This window comes from Falco punctatus, assembly GCF_963210335.1.
Source record: "Falco punctatus genome assembly, chromosome: 10".
NCBI classification, from domain to species: Eukaryota; Metazoa; Chordata; class Aves; order Falconiformes; family Falconidae; genus Falco; species Falco punctatus.
The window spans coordinates 17,119,278-17,142,474 of NC_137590.1; the positions used below are offsets into that span (position 1 = coordinate 17,119,278).

At 44.9% G+C, this 23,197-nt stretch overlaps 2 protein-coding genes and 1 long non-coding RNA gene across 9 annotated transcripts in view; 2 read left to right on the forward strand and 1 right to left on the reverse strand.

The window, feature by feature from the left end:
• The first annotated feature begins 27 nt into the window (after positions 1 to 27).
• On the forward strand, positions 28 to 7,020 carry CCNDBP1 (cyclin D1 binding protein 1). Of its 3 annotated transcripts, XM_080404111.1 has the most exons (12): positions 28 to 168; positions 248 to 307; positions 980 to 1,059; positions 1,703 to 1,784; positions 2,254 to 2,350; positions 3,524 to 3,597; positions 3,905 to 3,981; positions 4,467 to 4,720; positions 5,110 to 5,170; positions 5,348 to 5,465; positions 6,190 to 6,236; positions 6,616 to 6,678. In XM_080404111.1, exons 1-10 carry the CDS (start codon positions 102 to 104, stop codon positions 5,462 to 5,464), a joined length of 969 nt encoding a protein of 322 aa, XP_080260237.1. In that variant the 5' UTR covers positions 28 to 101; the 3' UTR covers position 5,465; positions 6,190 to 6,236; positions 6,616 to 6,678. The 3 variants fall into 3 exon arrangements, with proteins under 3 accessions (XP_080260237.1, XP_080260236.1, XP_080260235.1); XM_080404110.1 differs by lacking the exon at positions 5,348 to 5,465 and having other exon boundaries at positions 31 to 168; positions 6,616 to 7,020; XM_080404109.1 differs by lacking the exons at positions 5,348 to 5,465; positions 6,190 to 6,236 and having other exon boundaries at positions 31 to 168; positions 6,616 to 7,020.
• Positions 7,021 to 7,587: 567 nt separating this feature from the next.
• Positions 7,588 to 19,310, reverse strand: EPB42 (erythrocyte membrane protein band 4.2). 4 transcript variants are annotated; one of them, XM_080404105.1, is made up of 13 exons: positions 17,954 to 19,310; positions 15,862 to 16,047; positions 14,943 to 15,113; positions 14,223 to 14,341; positions 13,367 to 13,483; positions 12,796 to 12,973; positions 12,016 to 12,154; positions 11,527 to 11,630; positions 10,943 to 11,182; positions 9,792 to 10,106; positions 9,322 to 9,482; positions 8,761 to 8,894; positions 7,588 to 7,854 (listed from the first exon to the last, which is right to left on the reverse strand). In XM_080404105.1, exons 1-13 carry the CDS (start codon positions 17,961 to 17,963, stop codon positions 7,704 to 7,706), a joined length of 2,025 nt encoding a protein of 674 aa, XP_080260231.1. In that variant the 5' UTR covers positions 17,964 to 19,310; the 3' UTR covers positions 7,588 to 7,703. The 4 variants fall into 4 exon arrangements, with proteins under 4 accessions (XP_080260231.1, XP_080260229.1, XP_080260228.1 ...); XM_080404103.1 differs by having other exon boundaries at positions 14,943 to 15,158; XM_080404102.1 differs by having other exon boundaries at positions 14,943 to 15,176; positions 17,954 to 18,202.
• LOC308070354 overlaps positions 11,546 to 23,197 on the forward strand; it is an 87,011-nt gene continuing 75,359 nt past the window's right edge. The window contains exons 1-3 of one of the 2 annotated variants that reach the window (XR_013930709.1): positions 11,546 to 11,678; positions 21,123 to 21,305; positions 22,744 to 22,866. This is a non-coding gene — a long non-coding RNA (uncharacterized lncRNA). Of the gene's footprint in view, positions 11,679 to 21,122; positions 22,867 to 23,197 lie in introns of both variants that reach the window. The other variant, XR_013930708.1, reaches the window with a different exon arrangement.

The following is a 23,197-nucleotide window of genomic DNA, read 5'->3' on the forward strand; positions in this document are numbered from 1 at the left end:
GGGCTGCTGCCGGGAGGCGGGGCTGCGCCGCTCCGACCGTTACCCGGAAGCGGATGTGACGCGCGGTCGGGCGGTGCGCGGCGGTGGCAGCTCCAGCCGCCATGGAGGTGCGGGAGCCGCTGCGGGACCTCTGCGGCGCGCTGCGGGCCGTGTTAGCGCGGGTCCGAGGTGCGGACCGGGGCCGGGCGGGGGCGGGGCCGGGCCGGGCCACCTCCCCGCTGGCTGAGGCCTCTCTCTGCCTTTACAGAGGGCGAGCCGAGCGAGGGCCGCGAGACGTTCGAGCTGCCGCGCTTCTGGGACGCCCTAGGTAGGGGTGGGGGGCCGGGCGGGGGCGGCGGCGCGGGGCCGTGCTGGGGAGGCCGGGCGGGGGCGGCGGCGCGGGGCCGTGCTGGGGAGGCCGGGCGGGGGCGGCGGCGCGGGGCCGTGCTGCGGGGGCCGGGCGGGGGCGGCGGGGCGAACCAGAGGAGCCAGAGCAGCCGCTAGGCCTGTAGGCGGGTGTCCGCTGTGCCGGTGCGTGACCGGGCTCCGACTTGGGAGCGAAACGCCCGGCAGCGCTCCGGCCAGGGCTTTGGCGCTTGCCCTCCGGCCCGGGGCGTGGGCGTTGACAACGCAGCGGCCGGTAACGGAGAGTTGTCATAGCTGGGGTTTCAAAGCCTTTGGCCTCTGCTAAAGCCTCACAGCACATCCTGGTGAAGGTGTCGTGGACCAGGACACAAAACACGGTTGTAAGTATCACTAAGTTAAAAAAAAAGCAGAAAAAAATACATAGACACATGCAACATGCATGGCACAGATGCTCTGTGGAAGTTTTCTTACTCTGTAGTGAGATTTACCTTATGTCTTTATCGCTTGGGAGGAAGAAATGGTAATCAAGCAGTAGGGCACAGCAGCATCGCAGATGTTGCTCATCTAGCTGTTCTGTTCTTTTGTTTTTTACCCATTACTTTCTATTCTTTTGCTCCCGTTGAATCGCTTTTAGGTCAGACATTCAAAGTAACATCACAGGAGGCTACAAAGCTGAGTCTAGCATTCTCAAGGCCTCCACCGACTTCTGCAGAGGTGAGTGAAAGTCCCTTCCCAGTCCCTGAAATTGCAGTGTGTGACAAGTGTCAGGTGTCTCTTAGTTCACTGGACTAAAACAAAGTCATTTAGTTCAGCGCAAACAAGGAACGTTGGTGTGGGCTGTGCACTGTGGAGCGTATTAATCCAATTCCAGAATTTCCCAGAGAACTAATTTCTGTAACAGGGAGACATACCAAACAGAAGTATACTTACATACTTTTCTTTAATATCTACAGCTGGTTGCTGGTAGAGACAGGATATTGGACAATACAGACCTTAAATCTAACAAAGAGTATGCAATATTTTTGCTGGTAATTGAGTGAGGTTTATCGTACCTGTGTTTGGAGGAGCAAAAGAAAGACCTCCAGTTCAGACTAATGATTTAAGCTACTTCTTCCACTGTGATGCATGTCCACAACACCAGGGCATGTTTTGTTACCAAATTATGAGGCAGCTTATGATGTACACGGCTTGCTTACTGTATCTTCTTGTGCTGTATTTCCTTCTCAGGCAAGATGGCCATTACTATGCTTTCCTTTTCTCAAAGCGATCTGAACCTAAGTGATTGCTTGTGAAACTTTCTAAATGCAGTACAGCCATGCACTACTCATGTTTAGTCCTTTTGTCTCTCCATTTTCAGGATTGCCGGAAGCTGAGTGAAGATGTCCAAAATGCCATTCTTGCAGTGGCCACAGTGTACTACTGGCTCCCCAAGGGCCAAGGTGAGAGAGTGACAGCAGGGCAGTCACAACTATATAGCATGGTCATTCTTTCACCACTATATAAAGAAACATGGCACTTTAGAGCCTAATAAGAGATCTGGCATCTGCAGGAAGGCAAGTAATCGTAGTGTCATGACCAGGTAGTCCCATTATCAGCTGTTCTGTAGACTTGAAACACGTTTGCGAGTGAACCACTTGTCTGTCTAGTCCTGCAGATTTCCATCTGTGAGAGAGTGATAAGGTAGGAAGTTGCGTGGTTGATTGAGCATTCATATTTATGAAGCATTGAAATCCTTGTCCAAAGTCCTTTTGGAACTGGGAAACATGTTATTTCCTTCAAAATACTTGTAACTTCATTAATATAGTGTATCCATGCAAATGGAGGAGTCCACGTGTTCCTTGTCTGCAGTTGCTTTCTGTCGGTGCTGACTTTGTGGCAACTTTTTTGCTCTTTCTCAATCTTAACCAGGTACTACTCTTCGGAAGATGGTACGAGATGCTACCACTGAAGTAGTGGAAGGAATGATCCAACTCACAGAAACAATTCTCAGTGCTCCATTGGAGAGGTAGGAATTTTGAAGACAAAAAAAAAAGGGAACAAAAAGTTACAATTACACTTCTTAGGAAGCAGCAATTGCAGATTACTTCGTAAGGGAAGAGGGGGAGGCAGAAACAGAGCATTGTTATGAGGCAGGAAAAGACAGTGGCCTTATCAACAAAGGCCCTGACCCCTAGTATCTGAGTGAGCAGAGCAGTGCTTGTGAGGGTAGTGAGGCTCAGTTGAGAGTCCAGATCATCAGACAAGCCCATAGTGATGAGGTCAAGCTGTAAAGACAGGCCAGCAAGTCAGGATCAGGGTCAGGTTCAGAGAGAGTAACCAGCATCAGACACCATCCTGTCATTGCCCAGCATGTCCATGTTGGGTCTGAGGTCCAGGCAGGAAGGTCAAATCAGGGGGTCAGGATCCATGTCAGAATCAAGGATGTGTGAGACTGGGGTCAGACAGTACTGTTACACAGCTGTGATGTAGCACAAACAGGGCCCAGTGGCAGAATCCCAGGGTAGAAGCATCTCCTAGGGTAAGGAAAGGCTAGCCCTCGCTTCTAGCTTTTTTCACAATACCTCCTGTCATCAAAGGAGATGATCTCGTACTAAACTCTTCAACTGAGCCAACTAAACTCCTAGGAGAGGAGTGGAATATGCTCAAGGCCTCTCTACAGTACCCTCTTGTCCCAGTGACTGAGTGAAGTACATTTGCCTATGTGGAGAATAGATTTTTCATCCTGTCTGTGGCAAGGAAGGATGCTGGGAGCAGGATTCCCATGAAGGTGCTGGATAGCATTTACACTGTTTGGCAGTTTTTGCCCTTGGAGTTCCTGGACTGCTGTGGACCTCTTCCTCTCTTTATGGATTAAATGTCACTGCCCTTAGGCAGAGGTTAGCAGTCTCTAATACAGACTTCTGATTTGCATAGATCCTGAAAGATAAGCAGTACACCTAAGCATCCTGAGAGGCCTTTGTAAGAGGCTCTTGCTTCTTGTTCCAAGAGATAATTAAACTCAGTAGGAGCAAGCACTTCTTGCTTTACACAGACATGAGATACTAGTGACAAGTTGGTTAGTGACATCTTTGCAGCAGAGCTTCTACTAGTGTGCATCATCTTTGGTGCAGAAAATAAAACTACAGTCTAGTAGAGTGGTGTTGAGTCTAGCTTTGGGGGGGGCTTTGTTTTGTTTCAGCTTGTCTCAGGAACAGCTTATATCAACTGGTGGTGTATGGGAGGCATGTGAGCAAGTGTCCAACCTGCCACGAGGTGAGTATTGTATATGCAGAACAACAGAACTAGGAAGTGTTGTCTTCGAGTATCAACAGCCCTTGCAAGGGGCATTGTACTTAGTATACTGAAGGCTCACACATTCTGCAAAACCTGACTGTTTTTGAAACGTATAAGCTTGGAAGCCAAGTCAGATTCTTTGCATGGCAACAATGCAGCTCTGAGTTCTGCAGAAAGTTTGTTTCTATAATCTCAAGATCTGATGATCACAAGCCTAGGTGAATGTTGTTGCAAGGTGATTTGAATCAGTGCAGTGCCACAATTTTCATCCTTTTTGCTTTTGCAGATAACCAGGCAGCAGTTGTGTCAGCTCTGGCTGCATGTCTAGGTGTGGTCAAAGATGCTCTGGAGGAGATGGAACATGTAAGGAAGCCCCTAAGACTTTGAGGAGCCTGCAGTGATGGTTGAGTTGATGGAACACAAGGATTGTTTTATATACAGGCTTTGATTTAGATTTGTTCTGATATGAATTACGCTATTGTATTATGCCCAGGTCTTAATGAGTTTTTAAACTCAAGTCTGGTCTACATTATGTAAGGTTTCTGTTAAAGTCATGGCCTGGATTGTGGTGGGCAGAGGGGAGTGGGAGAGTGGGAAGGTTTAGGTTGGTGTAAGAATGGCAGTATTTGCTAGGCTCTTGCTGTTTGCTCTGTTGAATTGGAGTGGGGGATTAGTTTTTCTTAATTCAGTCCTGCCAGAATTAACAGAATCTGGCAACTGAGATGCTGGTTGGAGAGAGGTTCCTCTATTAATTGTTTGTATGGTTTCTAGAATATGTTTTCCCTTTCTCCTGGGTCTTGCTGGATTTGATGTTAGGCTCTGGGTTTTCAGTGCGTCTGTGTTCTCAGGCTCTGGTGGAAGGGCAAGACCCCTACAGTGACATTATGGAAGATGAAGAGCTGGGCTTTCGGGGCAACAGAGATACATATTGGTCAGAAGCTGACCGGAAGCTGCTTAGCTCCTGCATGGGTTTAATGAAGGCTTCTAAAGCTTGCCTGAAGAAGGTCTTGGGTGTAGTGAAAGCTCATGGCAAAGCTGATTCTCCAGAGCACATTGCTCAGCTGGATGATCTTGCAGACATTGCTAATGACATCAGTCCAAGGTAAGCAGGTCTCTCCCTGTGCCGCCTTTTTGTCCAGTGCAATCCCTGTCTTTGAGGTCTAGAGAACAGATTAGGAAAACCTTTATGGTATTGAAGCTGTGAGCAGGTGGTGGAAGCAGGTGTGGTGGGAAGACTATTATGACATAGGCTGTTGACAGCTGTGCACGTTAGGAGAGGGGTGGAGCTGCAGCTGTGTCTCTTAAGGTGAGAGTGGTATACAGATGTCTGAGAAAGCGGTGAGAAGCATTTTATGGGTGTGACCGACGACATCTCCTTGTCATGCACTGCTGTTCCTGACTTACATTTAGGGTGGGTGTAGGCTTTGACCAGGATCCATGAGTGATGCTATCAGGACCTTTCTTCCATTGAGCCCCTCTTTCCTGTTCTAGTGTTGACGAACTGGCACTGAGCATGTATCCACCTATGAACCACTTGGCTGTGCGACTCAATGTAAGTATCTGCAGCCTGCATGTAGGTCTACTCCCTTGGCTAGAGAGGAAGGGAAGAAATAGTCTTGGAGTGATTATATGACTTGTCAGGGAGAGGTGGGCGTTAGTGACTGCCTCAGTAACGAGTTCTTAGGGATGAAGGATTCCCTTTGGTTCTTGCACACTTATCTTCCTTCAGGTGGAAATGCGTTCCTCATCTTTACTTCTTCAGGGAAGAGCATGGCTACTTGAGTTCAGAGTTGGCTCTGAAATATCATCCGTAGAGGTGTTCAATGACAGTACCTCAGAAAAGTGAGGTATAAGGCTGCTGGTGTACTATATGTCTACTTTCTTCCTTGAGTAATGTAGACTTGCTCAAATGAAGTTATCTAAATTAAAAATACATAATAAAAATTCTCACAGTGTGGTTAAGCCCTGAAATAAGCTGCTCAGAGAAACAGTGGAATCTCTGTCTTTGGCCATACTCAAAAGTTGGCTGGGTAAGGCTCTGAGCAATCAGACTGACCATTGAGGTAGGCCTTGCTTTGAGCAGGAGGTTGTACTAGATGACTTCCAGGGGTTCCGTGCATCATAAATCAAGTACCTGTCTTCTTGTATCTGAGATTTTTTATTCTTAATTCCGGTTTCATGCCTTTGGCTGGTGGCTGATTTTGGGGGGTAAAAAGGAGAGTATTGCTTAATATCAAATTACATTACAGTCAGTCACTTGTAAGTTCAGGCCTCAATACCAGTTACCAATTTCTAATAGGCTTATCTTTTTAAAGGAAAAAGCATTTTAATGTACGCTTTAAAAAAACAACCCTTCCATTATTTTCACTTGTCCCAGCCAGCAGTAGGGTGGGAGACACTCCCAGCCAGCATGGCAGTGATAGATAGCTTCCTTCTGCATCAGGGTCTGTGGCAGTTTTACTGATTCTTGGCTGTGTTGGGCATTCCTGCGCTTCCCTTTCTTTTACAGTACTGCTGAGCCCTGTTTTTTCCATGCTTGGCTTACTTTATTTCCCTTTTGTTTCTTTCTAGGCTGCTAAATTGGCCTCTGTATTAAAGAAAGTCTTAGAGATTACAAAGTGAGTATGAGTTACAGTTTTATTAGCGTGCGTTCCCTGCTATGCAGGCTGATATCTTTCTGCCTTCTGTCAAAGATGACTCATTTCTGGAGAGTAAATGCTGGCATTTTGGAATCATTAAGATGTTATCCAGTCACAAATGGATGGGAATAAGAAAAGGATGGTAGGGATGAAAGTGATTCCCACTGAAGACAGACACGTGTTAAGGTTTGGGACTAGAGACATGGATGTGAGTTCTGCCTTGCTCAAAGCGCTCTGGGGCTGTAGCAGTCCTGTTTTAATGGTAGTTCAGTACTTCACAATACCTATGTGTTGTCTTATATCTATGCATCCAGACCCCCTAGGAGGCTTTCCTAATAAATTCCCTCCACTCTTGCAGGACAAGCCATGTATGTCCACCATCAGAGGAAGGCTGGGTGCAGTTTCTGACTGGTGCAGTAGATCACAACATGAACAAAATCAAGAACTTCACACAGGGTCAACTTTAGCTCTTCCGTGTCTACATGTGTTGCTGCGGCTGGCTCTGGTATATGCTTTTCCAGTGAATCTCGCTGTTCTCCAGCTACTGAGAGAATGATGAGAACAGTATTTTTAGGAGAGAACTTTACTGCTACTTGGTGAAAGTTTCCCAGGAAGTTTCCCTTTGCCATTGCAAAAGGTGTCATTTTGCTTGGATTGCTGGGATGGTGCAGTGCTGCATCTTAATGCTGTGAATGGGCCCCATGGTTCACACATTACAACTACTACGGGGTTCAAAGAACAATAAAATATTGCTAGATTTGCATGAATGGTTTTATCTGTTTTCAGGTGGCAATGGATATGTAGGGAAGGAAAGGGCCTTGCTTCTTTTGCAAGCAGCCTGATGAAGCTTTAAAGAATATGCAGCATGGCTGCTATTTCCTGTTTAACCTTAGAGAAGAGTGAAGTACCTTTCTCTTTCCTGTTTCCTCAGAAAGCAGTAGAAACTATTATTTACTACTTTACCGATGTCAAGGATCTGTAGGGGTATAAGAGTATATCTCCAGGGAAATGTGACATGTGCTGTGGTTTGACCCTTGCTGGTGACTAAGCCCCACACAGCCACTCGTTCACTCCATATTTTTTTGAGATACTTTGTGAGATGCTTTTTTTGAGATACATCATGACTTTAAAGTTCTGGGATATCTTTTTTTTGCCACAGGTGGGGAAAAATGACTGAGCAGCGCAGGGTTCAGCACATATGTCTGGTGAGAAATGCAGCATCTTGAAGATTTAGGCCATCTTTGTCACAGTGAAGTTCAATGTACAAAAGTGGAGAGTGGGCATAGTGGCAGATGGGAGAGTTGAGTTTGTACAAATTACTATTCAGACATGGCTTTAAATATTACTTTAATGAAACTGTTAACATCAATGCTTGCCTAAGATCAGGGCACAGATTGTGACCACTTTTTTGTAAACAGGACAGCAGGACCTGTTCCATGTTGGGCATCAGGCAGCTGCGATGTTGATAGTTTTGTAGCTCTTCATGTTCTGGAGTTGAAGGCAGGTAAGATGTGCAGTGAGTCTTCTGGGCCCTGCTTGAATGGGGGTGAATGGGATTTGTAGCTCTTGACTGCTTTTAGGTTGAACAGAGCCCAACCTGAAAGGCAAGAAGGGATTATACAGGAAGCGCATCTGTTGGTATTTGTAGTTCCCAGGGCCCAGGAAGTGCATTTGCTAAACAGGAGTGTGGTGCCAAAAAAGGAAAGGGAAAAAAATAGAAGACAGCTAGCAGTTGTATAAGCTACCACAACGGAGTTGTGATCTGACAGTAGTTTGGGAGGGAGGTAGGACAGGAGAGTTGAAGTCCCCATTTAAGGTTACTTTGTCCTAACACAGCTGCTTGAGAGAAATGTGGGGTTTTTTTTCCTGTGAAGGAGGGTGTGCATTATTGGAGGACTTTTGGCTATGTCAGGTTTGCCTGGTTCTTCAGCAGAGAAGCAGAAGATACTCTTAAAATCGTGCCCAGGGACTGTCTTTGTTGCTGACAGTGGTTAATGGGTGGAAAGATGTGTCACAAACAGTATAGTTTTACTCCACTTATGGGTGTTGAAGTGGCTAGCCAAAAAGCAATTGATTTCTCAACAGCAAATATTTTCCAAATTACATAGCTCATTTTGCTGACCTGTAACTGTTGTCTTATTTAATGTGTATTTCTGCTTAAATCTTGTGGTACTTTTTTTGTTACCCTTTTTGTTGGCAAGGGGCTTTCCTTTTGCTGTCTAGGCCTTTGGGGTTGAAGCTTTCACAAATGTTATACTAGCTTCAACTTACATATTACGCTTCTGTTGAAAGTTCTTTCATCTGGCTTTTTTTCCATTTCAGTGTGAAAATCTTCTGTGTTACCTAATAAAGGACGGGATGCCTGGGGCTGTCATGCTGTAGCAGTCTCTTCCTGCCACGTTGTTGCCTGCTTATTTTGGGGGACAGCTTTTCCTGTGTAAGGGTTTCTTTAGCTTGTATTGTGTCTCTCTTTTCCATTTACTGTTCCTAGATTTGCACTTACCTGTACTCTCTTTGTCTGTAAATGAGCCCTCGCCCTGCAACCACTATCGTACATTTCTCCAGGGGTTCGGTGAGGGGGTTCCAGAGGCTGATCTTTGCTGTGCTTGGCTGATATTGTACCATGTTTTCTGGAAACTGTTGAAAGAAGGAAATGAGCTGAAACTGAGATAAGGAAAGAGATTCTTCTATGATTAAAGGGACATAAATGTTTTTTTGGTGCCAGAGGTCTGAACCTGAGCTGCCAGTTGCCAGAAGAGGCAAAATCCAGCTTACTTTCTCTCAACTACAGTCTTCTGCTGTAGTTTCCTTCTGCAGCATCTGACTTCGTGACTGGTGAGTTAGGAGCCATCAGGATTTCCTTATGCTCACACACAGGCAAGATAGAAGTGGGAATACTGTATACAAGAGTGTGGCGCAACTCACCTTTCCCAAACTGATGTCTTAGTGCTTTGAAAGAAGACAGCATGAGGAGAGCCACTCAACCCAGCGCATTTTTTTTGCTGTTTGTGATTACAAAAGCTTTTTCTCTCTACTGCAGTAACGAATGATAGACTGATCTAACCTCAATAGTGAGAAGGGGTTCACAAATGCTGATCTCTTCCTGTGCGAAGTGTATGTAGATGGAGTCCTCTTCTCTCAGCATGGCAGTCAGCCTAAGCAGATGACTTTCTCCTGACCCTTTTCTGTACCGTGAATAAGGCACAAAGACCTGCAGGTTGTTAGCTGGAATACAGAGTGGTGAAATACAGATGACAATGCAGGTAAGTACAGTCTAGTCTTAGCCTGCACGGCATCTAGGAGTATTTAGTGCCTAACGTTGTACTAAAAGCTGCAGCATTTAAAGACTTAAGTGATCCTAGCTGAGTTTGCAGATTCAGAATCTCTTAAGGTGATATTGCAGAAGTGTTTTGTTTCAATCACCTACAATCAGCTCTTCAGCCAACCCTTCATAAACTTATGGCTAAGTATGTTTTTCCTGAAGTGAGAGGACGAGATGCAACTTCCTAGCCACACACCCAGCAGAGTCCTTACCTTCATTGCTTTTGAGGATAAAATGAAACTCTTCCTTCCAAAGTTGGGTAGTGGGCACACCATCATAATGCAGAGACTGGGCCCCAACTACCAGGTGAATAGCCTTTTCTCCACCGCTGTGGTTAAACACTTCAATAGAAAGTGGAATATCTTGTCCCAGTAGCAGAGGACTCTTTGACTGGAGGTGCATGAAAAGGTTAATTGGCTTTTCAAGGGCAGTAGGGATGGTGCTAAACTCTGTTTTGCTGCTGGTTGTCTCAAGTTCCTTTGTCTTTCTGTAGGCTTTGTGTAGTACTTTTCGTTCCTGAAGAGAACCTGTCACAAAAAAAAGGAGCATATATTTGTAATACTCTTTCCTGTTTGCTAGTGTGAAGGAGTAAATGCAGAAGGATGGCGTTGAATTATCCTGGTAGTACTGTAGATAACTGTTTCTAAGAGCATAGAGAGAGATCCTGTTGTGCTTCTGCTTGGAACAGTTTGAGAATTTTAGCTGACAGGACATTCATTTGATGTACCTGAAAAATTCTACTTGGAAAGATTTGTCATAGTTTTTAAAGCACCTTGGTGGTAACATCTGCCAGAGTAGAAGAGGCAGTTGCCTCAAACTATAGCTGTAGGTAGGGCACAGTACGATCTTCTCTTGTGAGGGACTGCAGCCAAGGAGACAACACACCATAGGCTAAGATAAGATGGTAGGGTTGGATCAGGGAAACAGCATTCAGTAACAGATTCTGAAGGGGGAGCTGCTTTTTGAGGAAGGGATTTAGGTAATTTCTGGGAGCACAACAGTCCCGGAAGCTGGAGTCTGAAATATATCTATATATATTACAAGAGTAATGAGAGGTAAATGTAGAGAGTGTACAAGTAACAGAAATCAGGAAAGAAGGGTTTCCAGACAGGAAAGTGCCAGCTGAAGAAAGGCCTGGTCTTCTAGAGATCTGGTTGATGTAATTAAGCAGGATCAAATATAGGGCATGACCTGTGCTTTGACTCTGTAGATAAGCAAGAGTAGGGTGTTCTTGTGCCATTCAGGAAGGGGAAGTAGTGAGTAGTGGATGACCCTAATGCTCTGGTATGGCTCTGCTCTAGTCCTTTACACCTCACTTACAACACTGGCAGAGACTGTGCTCAGCTACTTGCCTATCCCATACCTTCAGGGTACTTGTAGTTGTGTGTGATATCCTCACAGCGTTCACTGCCCACACTCTTGGTGCTGATGTTGTTGCCAGTGTATTTTGTGCTACCGAGAACTGGCTTGAGGCCATCTGCTGTTTGTATCCAGACCTGGCACTTGGCATTGATGGCAGCAAAGAAGTAGCAGACATCATAATCCACTTCTATGTCCCCTTCCTTGATGGCTTGAACAGGGGCTGGCCCACAGAAGGACAGACCTGAAGAGACCATGTTGCTCAGTTAAGATTCAGATGTTTTATCAACTAGACCCATGCCTAGTTCAGACATATACTGGGAGTGGTGAAGTGTATAGTTCAGGAGGACATTAGGAAGCAGTGCTGTGATAGAGCTCCTAGAGCTACACAAGCTGCACAAACCAAACAGATGAATGATGGTTTAGTGCTTAAAGTCAACAGGGTGAGTCCTTGTCTTTTTCTATCCTTCTGCTGGAAGTTGGGAAAGGGAGAAATATTGAAATATTTGCTCCCTGCTCTACTCCACATACACCCCCCACTCTCCCACCCCCACCCCCCACTGGCCAAGCCCATCTTTGATATTTTACTTCTGTTTTTTTCCTGGCAGGTGGCATCCAGTGCCTGCCACCCACTGTACTTTGGTAGCAAGTCTGCTCGAGCCATCCAGCATTCGTTCCAAACGTGAAAGGTCCTGCAAAAGACAACATCACGCGCTTATGCTAAGGGATGGAGCCCTGAGGTACAGTAAAGCTTTAGCCAAACCACAGCCAATTGATGCTCCTTTGAAAGGGCTCAATGCATGTTGAGGAGAGTAGAGACCATGTTTTTTGACACAAGTGGAGTTTCTCCAGCTGGACTGGGCTATCATTCTTCCTTTATGGGCCCTAGGAATAGGGCACCCTTCAGTTTGGGTTGTGACAATTTCTCAAGAACAGGTCATGCATACAGGATCTCTGCTGAGCTGTCTCCTATCCACCTCCCTGCAGCTGTTTACCTCTTTCATTTCCCCCCTTTACCACTTCCTAGATCTAGGTATTGTCTCAAATTCTTGCTTGGGCCCTGTCACGTTTTCTTACCAGACCCGGGTGCTTTTGTCTTGTGTAAGCAGTGTCCCATCTTCATCATAATACTCATCCACACTTAGGCAGCTGCTAGTGTTGTGAGCCCACGTAAAGCCTGTGACCACCCTGGTAGGAATTCCCAGGCACCTCAGAACTGTACAGGAGAAAGAGTTGTGAATCAGTTGTGCATCATGCCCTAAGGGTGCCTCTGCTGATAGACCTAGAGACTTTTGTGGTGCTAAGTCTATTAGAAATGGCACCGGGCCTGCTGCTTGGGCTTAGCAAGGGGCATTGCCCCCTCAGGAAATAAGCTCATAGGTGTGTTCAGTGAATGGTGTGAACTGATACTCTTTTATCTCTTAAGCTAGTGATGCTGAGCATTGATGAGGAAGCTGAGGATCTGCCTCTCAACTAAACGTTAAAGGTTATGTTACTGGGTGTAGAGGAGTGAAGGCAGAGGGTTGATCAGCATTGATAACATGCAGCTGTGGCCTTGCCTCCGAGGCAGTGGGTTGATGGACATGGATGATGTGCAGGTATAGCTCGTTCGGCTAAGTGGTTAAATAGCCCTGGGGACAGATGGAGGAGGAGTGGTGTGGTCTGACCTCTGGAGGAAGGAGATACAGCACAGACAGTAGAATCTGACCAACAGTAAAGCCTTGTTGCAGTCTACTAGTTTGATTGTGCTGCAACAACTGGGATCTGTGTTAATTCAGGAATTCAGGCATATACTAGAGGTTCTGCAGACCAAATGAGGTTTTGCTCAACACGGAAGTCTTTGAACCACCACTGTACCTGAACACATGACTGCAGCAAACACCCAGCACTGCCCGTAGCGGACAGGCTTGCATTGTGATGCAGCCCACTGCCGGAGGATGGGACTGCTTCCTAGCCACTTGGAAGGGGGTGTCCCATCATAGTATTGCCTGGTCCCACATTCTGCCAGGATTCCTCTAAACTCATCGCAGTTCATCTGCAGGGAAGAGGGAAAGATTGATTAAGGAATTGCCTCTCTTTGGTAGGTATACCTCATCCTGCTTGATGAAACTACTTTCAAGGCAGATGAAACCAAAAGGATTTTTTGCGCAAAGCATGAAGGTGATAGCTGAGCAGAACAGGTGCAACAGTCTCCCCTGAGATTTATTCACTACGTGTACTGCCGCTGCTAAGAAACTCCTCCAGCACTACTTGTCTGCTTCAGGAATATTGGGAAGGGCTGGACATGGGCGGGAGGTGTTGTTTGGAACAGCTCTGGGAGGCTTCCTCTTTGGTCAGCAGGTTGCCAAAAGCAGGGTTTGAGAAGATGCTAGCCTTTGCTCTGTGTTTGTGTCTTTTCTACAAGGGTCAGGCTGTCTGCTTTCCTTACCATGGCAGCAACTATGCGGCAGATGTAAATAGGGTTCTTGCGCTGGGTGCGATTCTTGTCTTGTTGATGGCGTTCACCTACATCCAGCAGTGTGAAGCAGATGTCAACAATATCCTCCTGAAATTGAAACAAGAACATATCATTTCAGGAAATCTGGCATGAACATTTGTTCTCTGGAGTCCTTTCAAGGGTTTGTAACTATGCAGATTTTTTTTCTCCCTTTCTGCTGATAGTCTTATAAAAGTGGGCTGTGGAGGAGAGCCCCAGGCAGAGATTTGGAGGGGGAAGCACAATGTACCAAAGGCAGACCTACAGCTTTAGTGAAGCAATGTGGGAAGTACATTAGCATGGTAACTACATCCCCTGACTGAGGGCAATTGATAGTTTTCTGGAGCACTTTAGGTTGGTACAGAGGTACTTTTGTGACCTGGTGGCACTAAAGTAGAATAAAATCCTGTTCTAATCACTGGCTGTGTCAGGTGGCCTTGGGCAAATGGGAAGATCTACTTGTCCTTTCTGTACCTGTAAAATAAAGACATATTACTAAGCTCTGTTAAATACTTTTATATGTGTTGATGAAAGGAAGGTGCACAAAACCCAGATATAGATAATGCATTTCTTCATAGAGGACAGCTTGAGAAAGTAGCTAAAATTGCATATACTGTGTTATGGGACTTCATACACAAGTCCCTGTTCTCCTGCACGGTCTTGGACAAAGACAGTGAGCGCAGAGAGCAAGGTATTTCATCAAAGCCACAGCATGAAAATGCGGAGCATCCTGTACACAGAGGAAGCATGCACCCTTCCTCTGCTGGTGGCTGTAAGAGATCACAGACATATTGGACCTCTTGCTTACCTGACTGAAGTCCCAGGGTTGCGCTAGGACTGCATTTTCAGTCCCCCCGTAGATGAGGCCCTCTTGGTTTAAAATGTACTCCTGCCGCTGTGCCTCGTTAGGCAAGAACACCTCATCATCTGTATTAGAGGAAAAAAACATCAGGAGGAAAGCATTCCTGGTCTCAGATGCCCTTGCATCTCTCTTACATTAGCAGAATCCACTGCAGTTCAGGGACTTTGGCAGTCCCTGGCATTCTGCCCTGAAAAATTCTACAGATTCTGAATCAGATGGGAAGGAAGAATTTTATTGCCATCTGTTTCCTTGTGCAAAAAGTTCCTCCAGATCTAGGCTATTGCACTAGCTAGCTCCTTTACTCTCCTGGCTGTTGACTTCTTTATTCCTAAGGAAGATAAAGTGGCCTTAATCAGATGAATTATAATGTTGACTCATCTTAAAATCTTTGTTACAGGAAATACTTTATTAAACATTTTTCCCTTAGCAGGAGGACAGGGCTCTGACAGAGTACTCCAGGAACAGGGCAGAAGTGCTGAGGTGGGTGGCTTTGAGCTTTTATTAACCCCTAACTCCTTCCTAAAGTGCAATGAGGAGCAGGGCAGGATTGGCAGGAAGCACTAGGTTAGTCAGCCTCAGCCTCCATGGGGGCAGAATGCCAGAGCTCAGAAGCTGTTTTTGTGAAGTGACTGTTCCCAGCCTGCCTTTCTGTTTCTGGCCACATACCTCGGCACCAGGGATTAAAGAGAAGAGTGAAGTTGCCCAGGAGATGGGAAGACTTGGAGGCACGTAAAAGCAGTGTGTACTGGCCAATGGGAGCATTGACAGGGCTGTTCACAGAGATGGTCCAGAAGAATGGGTCTTGTTCTTCCAGTGCTGCGCTCCACTGCTTCTGGTCTTTAAGCAGGACGGAGATGTCAAACTTAGTCTGGATTCCATCTGCTTTGGAAGGATGTGATACTGCAGCCAAACAGATCTGATTGTGGCTATTTCAGACATGCATCCTCACCCCATGCAGATTGCAGGGACCTTGTCTATATGCGGAGCCATAGCTCTCCTTTCTTGTGAGAGAGTCTTAACCCTTTAGCAGCTTAATGCCTAGTGAATCTTCCTAAGGTTAGTGCTGCACTTAGGCCTCCATGTTTGAAACTATGTATTTCATAGATTTTTAGAAAGCAGGAACAGCCAGAATGGTGCGGACCTGCTGCTCCTGGCATTCAGTGTATTGTAACAAGTCACAGCCAAATGCTTGGATTATGGTAGAACCAGCTGGGGCTGAATGCTGCTGTCATTCTCTCACTAGAAAACACTGTAACAGATAATATCTGTAACAGGCTAGCTAAGTTTGAATATTCCTAAACCAAAAACCAGGAGAGAGCAGAGACCCCGTGACTACTTTCAAATCATAGAATAGTGAACCTGCACTGGTTAACTGTGCTGCTGTCTCTATTCTGGAAAGAGATCTAGCTTTGATGCTGCAAGTCCCAGCAGCAGGAGACTCAACCCTGCTTTAGATAAACAGTTCACTGGCCTCGCTTTTAAGTGTGGGCACCTCTGTCCAGCTCTAGAGATGGCTTTTGCCACCAGCTCTGTTCTTCAGGTGGGTGGAGGACCAGAGCTCTGATAGGTATGGTGATGATGTTACCTGTCTGTACTGTGAGGAAGGTCTTCTTCAGTAGCTGCAGGTATTTGAATATTGGAGCTGAGAAGACCACAGTGATAGTGAATGGCTGCCCTCGCCTCACCATAAGCCTTTCAGTGCTGATTTCTTCTGTGTGGTGGTTATTGTTGTTCATTGTGATCTTGAAATCACATTTTCTGATGCGCAGACCTGTAGTGTGACAAGATACAGAATGAGTCTGGGGCTGTGAGCTGCCCGCAGTCTGGGGCTGTGCCACATCCCAAGATACACATACAGCTGATGGTGTGCTCCTGCGCTCAGTCAGCCCTCCCTGCCTTTGAGACTCTCTGCACAGTAACTGTAAGGGCCTTCACTCTGAGCTTGGCTGTTCTTGTGTCAAGTGGCTTATTGAGCTGCCTTTGCTTACACCTTAGTATCATTAAGTGAACCAACTGATTGTGCAAAAGCTCCTTCCTGCCCAGGGAAGGACATGTCACAGACCTGAGCATTCAAATGATACAGATGTTGTGGCACTGTGACTTCAGTTGAAGTCTTAGTCTGTGTACTCAAGGGCACCAATGGCACTCAAAGCAGCATCTCTCCACGTGGATACATGATTGAAATTGTGCACAGGGGACAAGCTGTTACACCCCACTTGCAATGTGGGTGCAAGTTCTTCCAGCAGTTCCTGCACTATGCATGTCTGATAAGCACCAACGACCAGCAACTGGTGTAAACTTTACTGCTGGTTCAAATGCAGTGTGGCGGTATAGTCCTGGAACTATGCTGGATCACAGCAGATCAAACACCAGTTTTCCTTCTTTGCACCATATTAGTTGGCAATCTGACAGCCAGAGCTGCAGGAGATAGAGGAGCTCCTTCTCCTCCTGTCTCCTACACATGCATCATACACATCATACGTGCTTCTGTCAAGCACCGGAAGGGAAAATTGCCACGATTTCAAGCACCCAGTTCGGTGCTTAATAACTGTAGTGTGATCATATACTTGCACTGTTCTTCTGGTTTTGGTGGTGTTCTTAATCTTTCCAGACTTCTTGCTGACAAGCAGGTAACACTGTGGTTTTTCTCAGCTTTGGGATCATCCTGACCTCACTTACCTCTTCAGCTCCCAAGTCATCACTAAGGTTCTTGAACTTGTGGGTTGTGGCTGGTGCCCCCTACGTGACACATCCTGTCACCTGTCTCCCCTTGCTGACTCAGGCTCCTCCCTTTGTTCCAGAAAAAAATACTAATCCACAGAGCATTCCCCTGTTATCTAAAGCCATTGCTGCTGTGCTAAAGCCACAACTACTACTCTTTACAGTTTTCCTTGGTCAGCTCTCTCCTTATGTCTAACTTGCCTTGTCCTCTGCATTGATTCTTTCATTGCTGTTGGCCCTTCTCTGTTTACTGTGGAAGTCCAACTGGATTGTGCAACTTTGTTTTCTTTTTTCCCCGTATGAATTTTGTCATGTGTTGCTTACAGTCACTGATTCTGGCCTGGCTTTCAGATCCCTTTACAGCTGTGCTAGTTCATAGCCCTGCACCAGTTTAAACTTTACAGAGCCAGCTCTGACTTTCTATATGTTCTTCTCTGAAGATGTCTGTTCTGGCTATCTTGTAGACTGGTAAGTCATACACGGTCAGGCTCTCCTCTCCTCTCCTTCATATGACGTTTTTGGATCTAATTGTCACTTTCTGCAAGGTTGCTTGGAACCTGGAACCTCTCCTTGCTCAAGTGCCTAAACCAGTCATCTCTCTGCCTCAGTTTTGTGGTCTGGCTTACCTAACTCCACGTGCTGCCCCCCATCCCCTATGTTAAGGATAACTCTCTTGCCCTTGCTTCCAAACTCTCACATGTCTGCGTTAGCTGCCTCTTACTGCTTCTCTCAAATTCCTCTTGGGCAATACCAACTTTTGTTTGCCGTCCCTTTCTCTGCAGTCCTCCATGTGAATTGAACTCCCTTAGCCTTTAGAGCACTTCCTTGGCTCCTGCCCTGTAAGAAGCTCACCTTTTCTACAAGCCTTGTGAACACTGTCTTGGAGCAAGGACAGTTGTTTTTCCTGACATACAACCAGCAAATGCTCGAGGCTAATCAAAGTGATTTTTGCTTACCTTGTTTCATGTCTAGTTCTGTGTACCGTGAAAGTCTTTGGTTTCTGCTTGCACTGGTGGGCTATGGATCCTTCCTTCAGCTTTCTTTAAAAATTATCCACTTGCAAAGTTGTTTGCTCCATTTCTTTATACAGGGTGGGATGTGATGTTGCCACCTCCCTCTCAGCTTATCTTGCTGGCCTGCTTTGCAGACGTTGCTTATCTGTCAGACCAAATTAGAGACACCCACAGAAAGGGGTGACTTTTCCTACCTACAGATAAAGTTACATTCCACAGTGTGATATGAAGCCTTTAAAGACAGCTGACGACAATTTCTTTAAAAACCTGTGCATTGGGGACCCCACAGCAGGAAATGCAACTCTTAACTTGGCTCTAAACACAATGCACAGAATGCACTTCAAATGTTAAGTGTTGAGTTGCTCCTGAATATTGACCCTAAGCTACATAGAACCTGAACCCTTCAAGGAGTAAAAAAATCCCCGTCAATACATCCATTGCCCTTGTGCCTAATTAAAAAAAGTGAAACCACTTCAAAATGAGGAGATTTGTTAAAAGCAACAACTAAAAAAAGTAGAATTTCTGTAGCATAGTGCATACTATTTAAAAATATCACACTGGAGACTCGGACTAAATACATTCTTAAAGTTGCCATGATCTAAAAGGAAGGTCACTGCATTGATGAATAATTGGTCAAAAGACTGGAGGTAAGACAGCAGAAATAAACAATTTTCACTGTGGAGTGAGTCACCAGTATTTTTGCAGAAATCTATGGTCTTCCATACTCATGAATAATTTGAGAAGCTGATGAAAAGGCACGAGATGGCAAAGCTTGCCCAGTTATTCTGAGTAGTAAAGATGAGGGAGGCAGGTTTGGACAAATTGTAGAGGAATCTGAAGATACTGAATGACTAGGCCATAAAATAGCAAGTGTAGGCACATATACTGTAGGAAAAGGGACCCATATCTTACATAAGCAGTGACACATTCTGAAGTAGTTGTAGCCATTCCAGAATGAGATTTGGATTTATACTAGATAGCTGCTGCACAATATTGTCCAGTGAGCTTGGTGTTTTTTCTTAGTATTCGCATATTAAACTTTACAGTTGCTTGTTTATATGCATAATTTAAGCTAAATACAAACTCTCTTAGTTTTAGTCATTTACTACATACCCTTAATTGTATAGATTAATTTTCACAGAATTGCAGAATGGCTGAGGTGGGAAGGGAGCTCTGGAGGGCATCTTGTCTGAGTCCCTGCTCAAGCAGGGCCACCTAGAGCTGGTTGCCCAGAACCGTGTCCAGACAGCTTTTGAGTATCTCCAAGGGTGGAGGCTCCGCAACCGCTCTGGGCAACCTGTGCCAGCGCCCGGTCACCCGCACAGTGAAAAAGTGTTTCCTGATGTTCAGAGGGAACCAGCCTCCTTCCAGTTTGTGCCCATTGCCTCTGGTCCCGTCAGTGGGCACCGCTGGGAAAAAGCCTGGCTCCCTCCTCTTTTCACCCTTCCTTCAGGAATTTATAGACATTGACAAGTCTGCACCAAGCCTTCTCTCCTGGCTGAACAGTCCCAGCTCTGTCAGCCTTTCCCCATATGTGAGGTGCTGCAGCCCCTCCGCAATCTTTGTGGCCCTTTGCTGGGCTCTCTCCAGTATGTCCATGTCTCTCTTGCACTGATGGGTCTGGCACTGGACACAGGACTCGCATGTCTGGCCTCACCGGTGCTGAAGAAAAGGGAAGGATCACCTCCCTCAGCCTGCTGGCAATGCTTTGCCTAACGTGCCCCAGGGCATCATCAGCCTCCCTTGTGGCAAGGGCATGTCACTGCCTTATGTAAGCTTTGACAGCTTTGACTTTTATTAGGAAACATGGATGTCGCCAGATTTGCAGAAATTGGGAAAAACTAAATATAAGCACACTGGGGAGATCTTCCAGAAAATTCTATGAGTTTATTGTCAGCATACATTTTTCAGTGTCAATTATGTGTGATTTTAGTATGTGTCTTGAACTTGTTTTTATATAAAGGGCTAAATGCAGTATATGACTGATTTGTGCTCTTCAAGTGTATGCAAATTGTAAGCCAATTGATTGTGCATAAACCTCTGACTTCCTTTGCATGATTAGTGTTTTTGAATGCGCCTTTGCAGTGTACATGTTTATGAACATCTAAATCAGAGACCGCTTTAGATGCAAGCAGGTATTTATCCCATCACTGCTGCCTTGTGATGACTGTGTATATGCATAGTACCATCTCTTGGTCAAGTTGGTAACTGCAAGTAATATTTGCTGCGTAGGATGCACTGTGTAAACTGAACAGAGAACTACTTACTGTCCCTTCACATCTGTCATTACACTGAAATGGGCTAAAAAAGCCCATTGAAAAGGTTAATACGCAGAGGAGACTTCTGCATGCAGTGCTCAAGTGCTTGTTCTGGCATTCCACCTGGTGAGAATCTGCAGTCTTAAATTCGATACCTGAGGTTTTCCATCCAAAATCTGAGAGAAAGAAACAGGAATTGGCCACTACAGAGGTCAAAACATTCAGCAGAAGTGCTGACGTTTCCTACTTGTGAATCACCTTTCCTTCTGGAATATGATTTTCTCATATGTTGGTTTCCTTTCAGTTGTCGTTTGTTTCGTCTGTTAGTTTAAATGCCATTCATGTCTGATCCAGCACTTACGTTTGGTAAAGGCAAACTGAAAACACTGTCTTCATTACTGAGGGTACTAAAACGGTGCAGCCATCTCCGTATATTGCAATTGTAACTGCACTGTCAAAAAGTTGTTTGGGTTGGTTCAACTATTTGCTGTATGCAGCCAGCAACTCGCATGCCTATGCAGGCACTCTGTTAGTTACACTAATGTTTTGGAGTAGTATTTCTTCTGTGCCCTTGGCAGAACTGTGTTTGGAGTTGTGCACAAAGGTTTTCCTCTCTTCCTGGCTACCTAGCTTCAGGACAGCACTGTCTGTGGATGATGGTATGAGCTGTGTCAGGAAGGGGGCAAATGGACAACTTTTCAGATACAACGATAGGTAGCTCTACCATATGGGTCCTCAAAAGGTGTTGCCCTAAGATCCTCCAGATCAGACACTTGAGAAAAATTGTTTGGTTTTTTTTTAATCTGACTGTAAAGGGGAAACTCAGTAACCTTTTGACTTACTTTGTCTTGCAGATTTGTTTTAAAGGTGGTTCTTTGTATGCTTTCCACATAGTTATGACTTACGTGTTTCTGGCTCCAAAAGGAGTCTTCCAATGGGAACAGGTTACCTTTGCTGGAACTCCAGGAACAGCATTCATTATGACATTCTTCTGGAACGACTGGGTTTGTTTTTTCCCTGCAAAATTGACCTCTCCTGTAAGTCCTTCTGACTGATCATTCTAGTCACAAAGTCAGTTTGATACCAGGTTTATTTTTCAGGCTTCCTTTTATTCAATACATTGAAGCATGTGAGCTCAAGCTGTCCTTTATTATAATATATATTCTAGTCCATTGTCCTGTGCAGTTGGTAGCTGTGTTCATGCATTTAACACACGTTAATCATGCTTCTGATATGTACCATTGTTTGTAAAACTACAGTTGTAATAGACCAGCATCCTGCTTATGCTGATCTTAACCTCCGAACCTGAAGCTGCAATATTGTTTACATCAATGTTAGCATCTGTAACCTCATGTGCACAAGATCTACAAAACCAATCAAGTAAATTCCCTTCTTCATTGTAAGGATTTGGTAAGAATTAACATTCACTCCCAATTAACCATGTCCATGACATTATACCTGTCTCTAAAATGCAACAAATGCATAAGCATGTACAACTTGCTAGACTGGATCAGAATGGAGGTTGGTTCATCCAGCCTAATCTGATCTTTAACAGTACACAATGCCACATGCCTCAGAAGAACGTGCATGAGCTTCACCCCAGCAAGTGAGGCATCAACTTGTAGCTGATGATTTTCACAACTCAATGTGTCCTGGTAGGCAAGATTTAATGTCACTCTGAGAGTTCCTGTTAATGATAAATAGTCTTTGTATTAGTCCCCTCCTATCTGCTCTGCAGTCTAACATCATTAGTGGTTAGAAACAGAAGGTGTTGTAACATCAGTTGAGCTGTTTATGCTGAGTTCTCCTTCTGCACTTGATATGGCTGATGTAACACTGCATGATGGCTGACTAAAATTTGCTTTCCTGCCACACATTTACTAAGCTGAATTTCACTGATTGTTATATTGTCATCTATTTTGCTGTGTTTGCAACCCTCTGAAGTTCCTCATAGTTTTTCAGTCTTCAGCAATTTAATTGGAGCAGATTTTGTACCCTTTTTGCAGTCGTTTCTTGCATTGCTTCTTTTGAAAAACTTCATCCAGGTCTAGGCAAGTGTTGTCACTGTTCTGTATCTACTACATCCCTGACATGCTCATAGAAATCTAAAGGAAGGTGATCCATAGGATCCTTGAAAGTATCCATCGTGTCAGGTTGTTATCTTTATACTGCTTCATGATTCTTGTTCGTTTATGAATCCAAACTTTAATCCATAAAAATATTTATCAGCTTTATTACCTATAAAAATAGAAGCTTAAAAAATGCTGTGTGAGCATCTTTAATAACTGGCTCTTTCTGAATGTACTGATCAAAAAACATATACATCTAAGCATCCTTTTTATCGTGTCTACATTTCCAGTTCAAAATGTGATACGTCCATGGGTTAGCTGTGAATTATCCTTTTTGGTGGAATTTCTTGTTTGTTTAGAGCAACAAGAAATGCTTACAGTGTTCCTTTTGTTTTGTCTTTTATAGTGAGCAGTACCCTCCACATTCAGTACTCCACGTAAGAGTGATTGATACTAAGCAGTGGTAAAGCAAGGCAGCTTTGGTGATGGAACCAAGTGATTTGAAACTACCATCTTTGGCTATTTCTGGGTTTGTTTTTTTAATTTATCTTGAATTGGTAAAAGGGTAGTCATTTAATTGACTGTGTGAATCAAGGCTTTAGAAACTTAGATCAGGAGAACAGAATGGTGGGGAGAAACATTCACCACCCTGGAGACTGATTTTAATGTCTTTCAAGGGCAATTTATAGTGTGAATGTGTCCTATTAGCTAAGGCTCACTTGATTTTTTTGAGTGATCAGAATGGAATGAGGTATGGGGCAGCATCTTGAGCATGCTGAGATTTAAACTGCGTATTTATAAAGAAAAACACTCATAATTTGCCATATTTTACTCCACCAACTCCCACTGATTTCTGTCTA

Excerpts from the sequence above, each read along its gene's own strand:
- CCNDBP1 (XM_080404109.1), top strand. The coding sequence starts at position 102 with ATGGAGGTGCGGGAGCCGCTGCGGGACCTCTGCGGCGCGCTGCGGGCC. Across the intron at positions 2,351-3,523 it reads CTCAGTGCTCCATTGGAGAG|CTTGTCTCAGGAACAGCTTA; the intron begins GTAGGAATTTTG and ends GTTTTGTTTCAG. Across the intron at positions 3,982-4,466 it reads CTCTGGAGGAGATGGAACAT|GCTCTGGTGGAAGGGCAAGA; the intron begins GTAAGGAAGCCC and ends CTGTGTTCTCAG.
- EPB42 (XM_080404102.1), bottom strand. Across the intron at positions 11,183-11,526 it reads CTGCCAGGAAAAAAACAGAA|GTCTGTCCTTCTGTGGGCCA; the intron begins GTAAAATATCAA and ends TGGTCTCTTCAG. Across the intron at positions 7,855-8,760 it reads TACAGACAAAGAGAGTACAG|GTTGGGCTCTGTTCAACCTA; the intron begins GTAAGTGCAAAT and ends CTTGCCTTTCAG.